We start from the raw sequence: 10,812 nt of genomic DNA on the forward strand, positions 1-10,812 counted from the left end.
CAGATCAAACTTTTTATAGTTTTTTTTTCTCTGCAACCAAGAAAACTGGAAACTTCCTTTGTTTAGGAAACAAAAGCCAAGAGTCTCACCTCATCACATGCTTCCAGGAGCTGGGGCTTTAACAAACATACCAAATATTATAAGACTCCTTATAAAATCATGAGTGTTGGTGACGCTGTGGCTCCTTTACATTTAGCCAGAGCAGCCTCAGTATACATGAGAATCAGGCTTTGAAATGTTGATACCAGCATAACCAAGGTTTTGGCCTGTGAATTTCATATCACTGGACTTGGAAGGATTAGACTTTATCGGCTGATGTCTGCAAATGTTGATTTACACACACAGACCATGAAAAAATACTTCCATTGATAATAATTAAAATTTACCAATAGGCACAGTAATGTGATGTTGACAATCTCTATTTTAATGGTTATGAAGCTTTAACTTTTTGAATCTGTCTCTGCTGTCATTAAATAGTTATCGTCTGACCCAAATATTGTCTGATCCCGCCCTAAATGTCCCACCACTGTGAACATTTAAATTGATAAAAATTGGAATGAAATGCTTAAAATCCACATTTTTGTGCACCTGTGAATGTTTAAATCAATAAGCATAAAAATTGGTTAAAAATAAACATCTGTCAACATTTTATATTAAAAAATGAATTCTACCAAGCCTGACTATCACTCCTTAGACACACAGACCCACCCTGTTCCTGCAAGCTCATCAGGACAGGCAGATGCTGATGTCCACGTGAAGCCCCAGTGCCCCCCGCACACCAGCACAGAGGGCTGACTGCAGGACCAGAACACTAGAGGTATATTTTTCACTAAACCCTCAGAGCTGAATTGTTACCAGTGGGCTCCTTCCAATTCAGCAAACAGTGTGCATCAGTCCAGGAAGGGAAACACCCAGTTGTTGCTGCAGGCGGGGCAGAGTGTGAAGTCAAGAGGAAATTTAAACTTCTTAGTTCTTACCCTGTTACACTACCCAGAGGGAGCCATGGCTGCAGAGAACCCCATGGAAAGTCTCCAGGAGGAAGCTACATGTCCCATTTGTCTGGAGTATTTTAAGGACCCAGTGATTACAAACTGTGGGCACAATTTCTGCCGAGCCTGCATCAGCCAGTGCTGGGAGGGATCCGATACAGCCGCCTCCTGCCCTCAGTGCAGAGAAACTGTGCAACAGAGAAACCTCAGGCCCAACAGGCAGCTGGCAAACATGGTAGAAATCGCCAATCGGCTGAGTTTACAGGCATATGAGGCAGCGAAGGGAGCAGGAGGGGACGGGGTGTGTGGGGAACACCAGGAAGCTCTGAAACTGTTCTGTAAAGATGATGAAACTTCGATCTGTCTGGTTTGCCATCTGTCCCAAGCGCACAGAGCTCACACGGTGGTTCCCGTAGAGGAAGCTGCCCAGGAGTACAAGGTAGGGAATTGCTGTCGAGTTTAATGGGTAATAACTTTGGATTTTAATTACAGGCTAATTACAGGCTGAAAATTACATGGCACAGGTGTGACACATCATTCAGCTCTGTAGAGCCTTCATGGTATAGGAGATGCTATAACAAAATTAATGATTTGGCAGTATATAAACTATTTACAGGCACCTCCTGAGGTGGGAAACTTTTCTGAGATACTGAATCCTTTTCAAACCACCCTTAACACGACGGAAGCTGTGAAATGCTCAGTGAAGCTTGACTCAGAAGAGCTGCAGACTGATCTATCTGAATGTGTTCCCCTCAGCCTGGAGAAGGGGAAGTTACAAGCTGTTCATAGAATAGAAGTCATAGAATATCAGGGTTGGAAGGGACCTCAGGAGGTCATCTAGTCCAACCCCCTGCTCAAAGCAGGACCAATCCCCAACTAAATCCCCAAATGGCCCCCTCAAGGATTGAACTCACAACACTGGGTTTAGCAGGCCAATTCTCAAACCACTAAGCTATCCCTCCCCCCATTTGTGTTACTGATTTGTTTAATATAAATTATTATTATGATCATAGGCGCGGACTCCGTGGGTGCTCCGGGGCTGGAGCACTCATGGGGAAAAATGAGTGGGTGCTCTGCACCCATGAGCAGCCAAGCTCCCCTCCATCCCCGCGCCACCTCACCTCCTCCTCTGCCTACCTCACAGTGCTTCCTGCCACCAAACAACTGTTTGGCAGCACTTAGGACTTTCCAGAATGGGGGGGAAGAGCGGGGATGCAGCACGCTCAGGGGAGGAGGCGGAGACTTGGGGGAAGGGGGTGGAATGGGGGTGGGGACTTTGGGGAAGGGGTGGAATGGGGGCGGGAAGAGGGCGGTGCAGGGGTGGGACCAGTGGTGGGGGTGGGGTCGAGCACCCACCGGGAACAGTGGAAGTTGCCGCCTATTATTATGATTACCTTTTTTGCATCACAGTAGCCCTTACAGACCCCAAATTGGATCTGGGCCATGCACAAAAAACAGCAAGGGATAATCTCTTCTCTGAGCAGGTTACAGCATAAATAGGCAAGACAAACAAAGAGTAGGAGAGAAACTGAGGCCCAGAAGGGACAGTGAGTTGCCCAGGGTCATCGGTGTATGGGAATAGAACTGAGGTCTTCCTAGACCCAGTCCAGGGCCCTGACCACTAGACCTCAGTGTCAGTTCTCCCCTGATGAAGTGTGTCCATTAGCAGGGAAAGATGCCTTGATAAAGGCCCCAGACCCAGCAGGGAGATGAAATTTCTCACTGGGATTCTGAATTCCTGAGTTGCTTCATGAGGGGTTAAATTCAGATGCTGCCGGCCTGCACTAGAGGAGATCACTGGGCTAAACACTGTGTGGGACCCCGAGAACCTTAAATCCACACACAAAAGGGCTCCAGACAGCGCAGGTCCATGCCAAATACCACTGGGATTAGACTGGATAGGAGCAAAATTAACTCCTGGGAGGTGCTGACCTGTGTCAGCCTGAAGTTTGAACTGTTCTGTGGTATAGGTGGGCAAAGACCAGCTAACATGTTTCCATTAGTCCCACCAGGCAGCCTTTTGAAATCTCCCAGAATCCACTGCTTCTGGGATCTTTACCAGGGAATGGGACCGTGGGGTACCTGCCCAGGGGGCATTGCCACGGAAAGGGTTTAGGACAATACTGGGGCAAATCCCAACCCATCCTTTATACAAATCTGCGTCGTGTCTAATTAGGGTGGTCACCGAGGCATCCACAGAACACGGGACATCCCCACGCCTGCCTGCAGGGAACCGTCCTCACCTGCATCAGTCTCCCTGTGTGGGCCCCCCACCGCCTTTGTGAGCACGCCCCCACCTGCATCATTGGGCATGAAGGTGCCACCTCCAGCCCCGGCCCCACCCTCAAGGGTGTCCTCCTGCATCCTCAGTCTCCTCCTTTCTCTTTTGCACCAGACAAAGCCACGTCCAGTGCTGAGTCCCTACTGGACAGGGATAGTGCACCACAAAACTGGGACTGCGCAGCGTCAATCCAGACGAATGGCCTCCCGACGTCTCATGGGCTTTGCCCCGGTGCTTAGACCAGCTCTGTCTAACCAGTGCAGTCCCCAAGGCTTCAAGGCTGAAATCCCAGCCCACATTGAAACCCTGGTGGCTTCTGGGAATTGTATCACTTTGTTCGTTAACCCTTCTCAAACACAGGTTTGTTGATTCACCTCCATGTGACTCCAGTGCCCTGTTTTGCGCTGTACCACTAATCAATTCATAAATACCAGTAAAGCTTGCTTATAATTGAGATCTCTATCCAATTACTAAAGAGACTGAACCTGATTTGGTAACAAGTTGGAATATGACACGCTCTCAGTCTCCATTAATGAGGTTTCATCTCCTTCGTGGCCCTGATGTCACAAAGCGATTGGGACCAACAGTCATCTTAGGTTTGGGTGAAAAAAACACTCAGTTCACACCCCTCTCAACCCTCAAAACAAAAACTTCCTGAATCATTTCTGTTTCTTCAGGAAAAACTTCAGGCCCATTTGAAGACTCTGAGGGAAGAGAGAGAAAAGCTGCTGGAATTAAAAGTGACTGGAGAAGGGAAAAGCTGGGAGTATCTGGTAGGTGCCTGTTGTTATTAACCAGCAGGGACTGGCAGTGGGTGGTCTGTTTGGAGGCAGATTCCTCTGTGGCCTTGATGAATGTGGGCTTGTGTGTGTTCCTCCCTGATGGTGAATTACTGGGTTAGATCTATGAGTAGACAAGACCTAAGCTTCCATTTCAGTTAATAAGTTAATGTCTTGCCCTTGTGGCTTTCCCAGAAATCCTCCCCAAGTGAACTGAATGTCCCTGTGAAGTGCTCTCCACTGTGTCTGGTCATTTCTTGCACTAACAGGATCTTAGAATTTTCCAAGAAGATCTTCCTCCTCCACACTCAGCTCTCCATGAAAGGACCCCGGGCTCCATCCGTGTCCCTGACCAGCCCTTGCCCTATTTTCATATATAGATAGAGACACAAACCGAGAGGCAGAAGATTGTGTCTGAATTTCAGCAACTGCAGCAGTTCCTGGAGGAACAAGAGCGTCTCCTGCTGGCCCAGCTGGACAAGTTGGACGAGGAGATTGTGAGGATCCAGAATGAAAATGTCAGTAAACTCTCCGAGCAGATTTCCCATCTCAGTGAGCTGATCAGTGAGCTGGAGGGGAAGTGTCAGAAGCCATCAAGTGAATTCCTGCAGGTGAGATTGAGGGTATGTCTACACTACGGGATTAATCCGAATTTAGATAATTCGGATTTGAGAAACAGGTTGTATAAAGTCGAAATGAGTGCGGCCACACTAGCACAGTAATTCGGTGGTGTGCGTCCAAGTACCGGGGCTAGCGTCGATTTCTGCACCGTTGCACTGTGGGTAGCAATTCCATAGCTATCCCATAGTTCCCGCAGTCTCCCGCGCCCATTGGGATTGTGGGTTAAGATCCCAGTGCCTGATGGGACAAAAAACATCGTCGCAGGTGGTTCTGGGTACAGCCTCACTTCCTCCCTCCCTCCCTCCCTGCATGAAAGCAACGGACGGCAGACAACCATTTTCGCGCCTTTTTTCCTGGGTGGGTGAACACTGCAGACTCCATACCACGGCAAGCATGGAGCCCGCTGAGGTCAAGACAGCACTCATGAATATTGCAAACACCTCGCGCGTTCTCGTGGAGTTTATGCTCAGCCAGGACCAGAAAAACGAGGAGAGGAGGCAGCGGCGGCGGCAGCATGATGAGGACATGGACACAGACACGGATACAGAATTCAGTGAAACCACAGGCCCCGGTGCTTTGGAGATCATGTTGTTAATGGGGCAGATTCTATCCATGGAACGCCGATTCTGGGCAAGGGAAACAAGCACAGACTGGTGGGACCGCATAGTGTTGCAGGTCTGGGACGATTCCCAGTGGCTGCGGAACTTTCGCATGCGTAAGGGCACTTTCATGGAACTTTGTGACTTGCTGTCCCCTGCCCTGAAACGCCAGAATACCAAGATGAGAGCAGCCCTCACAGTTGAGAAGCGCGTGGCGATAGCCCTGTGGAAGCTTGCAACGCCAGACAGCTACCGGTCAGTCGGGAATCAATTTGGAGTGGGCAAATCTACTGTGGGGGCTGCTGTGATGCAAGTAGCCAAAGCAATCACTCAGGTGCTGCTACGAAAGTTAGTGACTCTGGGAAATGTGCAGGCTATAGTGGATGGTTTTGCTGCAATGGGATTCCCTAACTGTGGTGGGGCAATAGACGGAACCCATATCCCTATCTTGGCACCGGAGCACCAAGCCACCGAGTACATAAACCGCAAGGGGTACTTTTCAATGGTGCTGCAAGCACTTGTGGATCACAAGGGACGTTTCACCAACATCAACGCGGGCTGGGCGGGAAGGGTTCATGACGCTCGCGTCTTCAGGAACACTACTCTGTTTAAAGGGCTGCAGCAAGGGACTTACTTTCCGGACCAGAAAATAACCGTTGGGGATGTTGAAATGCCCATAGTTATTCTTGGGGACCCAGCCTACCCCTTAATGCCATGGCTTATGAAGCCATACACAGGCAGCCTGGACAGGAGTCAGGAGCTGTTTAACTACAGGCTAAGCAAGTGCAGAATGGTGGTAGAATGTGCATTTGGCCGTTTAAAAGGCCGCTGGAGATCATTATTGACTCGCTCTGACCTCAGCCAAAGAAATCTCCCCATTGTTATTTCTGCTTGCTGTGTGCTCCACAATCTCTGTGAAAGTAAGGGGGAGACCTTTATGGCGGGGTGGGAGGCTGAGGCAAATCGCCTGGCTGCTGATTACGCGCAGCCAGACACCAGGGCGATTAGAAGATCACACCATGAAGCGCTGTGCATCAGAGAAGCTTTGAAAACCAGTTTCATGGCTGGCCAGGCTACCGTGTGAAATATCTGTTTGTTTCTCCTTCATGAAAACCCTCCCCCCACATCTGAGATCCCCACACAGGGAAGGGAGGGGTCCTAAATTCGAAGCACTGGGGTCCAGCAGACAGAGATCTTGGTGTAACTCGGCATGTGCATTGCTGACAGGTGAAGTACTATTGTTCTTTGCAGAGTCACAGACACAGAGATATAAGAGAAGGGAAAGTCCCATTAGCTCAGGGAATCCATGGCCCTGGGGCCAGGGTAGGGTCTCTCTTCCCCCATACTTCCTAAATCCCTTCCCTGGGATCCCCTGTGTGTGTCAGAGGGGACTGAGTATCAGAGGGGTAACCGTGTTAGTCTGGATCTGTATAAAGCAACAGAGAGTCCTGTGGCACCTTTAAGACTAACAGATGTATTGGAGCATAAGCTTTCGTGGGTGAATACCCACTTCGTCAGACGAATTGGGTATTCACCCACGAGAAGGGACTGAGATTCTTTTCTCTCTCTCTCCTCTAGGATGTCAGAAACACCTTGAGCAGGTATGTGGTACTCTCTCACTCCTCCTCACACTTCACAACACTGTGAAAAAGCTTGGTGGTGATGTTAGCACCGCATCTCGCCAGGGCTCTCCAGCAAAATGTGTGGGGAAGGTCACATGCTGGATACGAACCCTCTCTGAACAACTTCATCCGGAGGGTCTCATCCTGCACAGAAGACTCTGGAATTCTCCATTCAGTGGGAAAGACTGACCTCAAGTATTTCCTAGGGATGTCACCTCCCCGAGGGACGGGCTGCCTCAGGGTTGTGGGGATGGAATATGGGCCTTTCACTGCTGGGGCACTGGTTACCATTCAGCCCAGGGCAGCAGCGGTCAAGAGTCTTTCCCACCTGAGGACTATTTGGAGACCTGTGTGGAATGAGCTGGGGAGGGGGGAGTTGGTGTCTCAGTCTAATTCCTAGTGGGCAGATTTCTACAGCACGTCACCTGGAGGCTATTGAGTGAATTGGCCATGGAGATTCAATTCCCCTTTTGTCCCCAGAGCTGATCTCTCCAGGCCAGAGTAGAAGAATATTAATGGGTCCTTTGAGGGGAACATTTCATGGCCATGGCCTGTGCTGCACCTGCTCTGAGGCTGAGAGAAGTCGAGGAATTCTAATTCCAGGCCTATTAGAGCAGCAACTCACTAACAAAAACTTATAATCAGTCACTAAATGCAATATAATCACATGAAATTATTTTTCTGCAGGTGTGAGAAGGGGACGTTCCAGCAGCCAGAGGAGATTTCTCCTGAACTGGAAGAGCGGGTCAACGGTTACTTCCAGAAAACTATTGCACTATTGGAGACTCTGAGGAAGTTCAAAGGTACCTAGAAGGGATGTAGGAGGGGAAATTAGGTTAAGTATCTGAGACTGTGGGAAGACAACGGCGCTAATCAATTGGTTCATAATTAATTTATCACCTTGATTACCCTGAACAGCAGAGTCACAAATCTCCCCTCCCTCCTTTTGCGGATACAGGGGTGAATCTGGCCCATGGAGCCAACCTTCCCCCACCTCAATTTCCACATTGATAAAAAGATCTTATTGTTTCGTCCTATGGTCTAGATCAGGGGTCCCCAACGCGGTGCCCACGGGTGCCATGGCACCCGCCAGGGCGTTTAAGTGCACCCGCGTACTGGCCGGTGGACAAGCATCCGCCGAAATGCCACTGACAAGCAGCAACGACAATAGACGTTGCCGCCGAAATGCCGCCAACAAGCAGCGTCATCCAGAGAAATCGGCGGCATTTTGGCGGATGCTCGTCCGCCGCCAAGGTCCTCCATGGCTCGTTGTCTGGCACCTGCCAGATGAAAAAGGTTGGAGACCACTGGTCTAGATGGTGCTTGGTACTGCCATGAATGCAGGGGACTGGACTGGATGACCTCTCGAGGTTCCCTCCAGTCCTATGATCCTATTATTATTCCTATTTCTGCCTATGAAGGACGAGGGTTCCTTCATGCTGCTCTCTTTAGAGATACTGAGTAAACAAACCCAACAACTCACAATTAGAACCAGGATTTTGCAAACTCTCATCATCCCGTTAGTGTCAAAGGGACCAAAGTGGGTAAAGTTGCTCTTATGATGATGTCTTTGCATGATCTACATCTAGGTTATGACAAAAAGCAGTAAGTGAATGAGAGAAACCAACTGGGGTCTGAAGGGTGGGAGGGGATGATGAGGGGAAAAGAAAATCACACTTACAGATTATCTGTCCTGGACCGATTGTGAGGCTGCAAGGACGCTGGTTCCATTGCTGAGAGATGCCTGAATGAGAAAGGAAATAGATTAAGGTTTCAGACCTTTTTATATTAAATACCTGAGTGTGTCTCTGGGCCTCTCTGTCTGTCTCTCTGTCATGATGAAAACACAGCTCTTTGAGTTCAGAGTGGGGATGCTGTTATAAATATGAAAGCCTGAAATCTCACCCCTCTCTTATCCTTTCCCCCTGCAGACACTCTGCCGTCTGCACTGGAGACAAAAAGAGGGGAACCACTCGGAGCACACAGACAGGGTGAGACTGCAGCCTCTTTCCGGCACTGGCCCCTCTCAGACTCCACCCCTGCTCCTCTTCCCCCGAGGCCCTGCCCCCTGCCCCCTGGCCAGGCCAGAAGCCGGAGCTCAGCTGTCACCCAGGGAGCTTGGGCAGTACTGGGGAACCCTGCACCCTGCCGTGAGGTGGTGCGCTCTGGGGAGTGTGAACATGGGCCGGGGGCTGCTCCCAGGCCCGCCGGACACCAGCCCAGGGAAGGTGTAGGGTCAGGGGCTCCCCACAGTGGCCAAGGCTCCCAGCATGGTGAGGGGGCAGGGCCTCGGAGTGGGCGGGGCCGCAGGTGATGGGCCCTCGTGGGCCCCTCCCCCCCAATTTCTACCAAGGTTCCGGAACACCTGGGGGGATTCGAAGCCAACATCACACAAATAATCCTGACACCAAAGTTAGTGCTGAGTTCATGCCCAGGCTGCTGAACAGAAACACTCTCCGTGAGCAGCACCCGAGCAGAGCTCTCTGCCCTGAGGGCTGACACATCCCTCTGCTTTACCCAGAGACTCCCCATCGCGCTTCTCCAACATCCGGCCTTTCCTCTGGGCAGGGCGGGGCTCTCCCATTGGAGCTGCTCACTGCTTTCTGGATTGGGGAGATGCTTTTCCTGTGATGCTGTCAGCTCCTCCCTTCTCTCTAGGCTGGGGATGGGGCTCCCCCACCCAATGCCACCTCCCGCTCTCTGGTCATAAGCAGCTCTTCCCCAATGCTGCACCTTCCTCTCTGTTCCCTGGCCTGGGAGTGGAGGCTGCATTAGGAGATGGAGTTTCTCGGCGGGCGGGGGGTGTTAAGCTGGTACCCGTCCCCTCTGTTCCCTCCTCAATGAAAGCTTCTGACACCTTCCTGGCTGTGTCACTGCCACTGGGAATGCAGCAGCCCCAGGAGGGGGAGCTGGGAGCTGAAGCTTTTGCAAGCAAATGAGAAACAGGCTGAGGAACTGCAGACACATCTCTGCTCAGCCTCAAATGCCCAGGACAGAGGCAGCCCCCTGGGATCCAGGCCTGTCCCAGCCAGAACAGGGCTGCTGGGGAGTGTGAAAAATGGTTCCAGCCTCCCCGAGGGCTGAGCTCTGCTTCTAACACTCTGATTCTATACCCTCCACCCCAGTGAATGTGACTCTGGATCCAGACACAGCTCATCCTGACCTCATCCTGTCTGCGGATTGGAAAAGTGTGAGATGGGGAGACACATGGCAGGATCTGCCCCATGACCCTGAGAGATTTGACACTGCGCTGTGTGTGCTGAGCTGTGAGGGATTCACCTTGGGGAGACATTGCTGGGAGGTGGAGGTGGGGGATGGGGAACGCTGGGCTGTGGGGGTGGCCAGAGAATCTGTAAGGAGGAAGGGGGTGATCAGCCTGAGCCCCGAGGAAGGGATCTGGGCTGTGGAGCGGTGGTGGGGTCAGATCCGGGCTCTGACCTCCCCTATAACCCCCCTGCCATGGCACCGGGCCCCCAGCAGGATCCGGGTTTGTCTGGATTGTGACCGGGGGCAGGTGACATTTATCAATGCTGGTGACGAGGCCTCGATCTTCACTTTCCCATTGGGCTCCATCCCTGGGGAGAGAATCCGACCCTGGCTCTGGGTGGGGCCAGGATCCCAGCTCAGACTGTGTCCCTGAGACACGGGGGGGGGGGGGGGGGGAGGGGGGGAGGTCGGGAGTGGGGGGTGGAATATCCTACTGGGGGTCCTGAGATCAGCCTCTCTAGCCTCACACACCCTAGTCTGTATGATCTCTGCCTGTGGACTTTCTATCATGCCGTCTCTGTGTGACCCTGGAGGTTGCTTTGGGTCTCAACTCCGTGCAGCCTCTGGACTGTCAAGCCATAGAGAGCATTCAAGTGAGCGAGGTAGAGAAGCCAATTTCATTGCCCTAGAAAAAAATACTGATCACGCACTGGC

The 10,812-nt window shown here is 51.4% G+C and overlaps 1 protein-coding gene across 1 annotated transcript; it reads left to right on the top strand.

The window, feature by feature from the left end:
- The first annotated feature begins 984 nt into the window (after window positions 1-984).
- On the top strand, window positions 985-10,531 carry LOC128847531 (zinc finger protein RFP-like). The gene is made up of 7 exons (XM_054047024.1): window positions 985-1,428; window positions 3,948-4,043; window positions 4,430-4,660; window positions 6,848-6,870; window positions 7,579-7,694; window positions 8,823-8,882; window positions 10,017-10,531. Exons 1-7 carry the CDS (start codon window positions 1,003-1,005, stop codon window positions 10,529-10,531), a joined length of 1,467 nt encoding a protein of 488 aa, XP_053902999.1. The 5' UTR covers window positions 985-1,002.
- Window positions 10,532-10,812: the final 281 nt, after the last annotated feature.

The sequence above is a fragment of the Malaclemys terrapin genome, chromosome 13 (genome assembly GCF_027887155.1).
Source record: "Malaclemys terrapin pileata isolate rMalTer1 chromosome 13, rMalTer1.hap1, whole genome shotgun sequence".
Classification (NCBI taxonomy): Eukaryota; Metazoa; Chordata; order Testudines; family Emydidae; genus Malaclemys; species Malaclemys terrapin.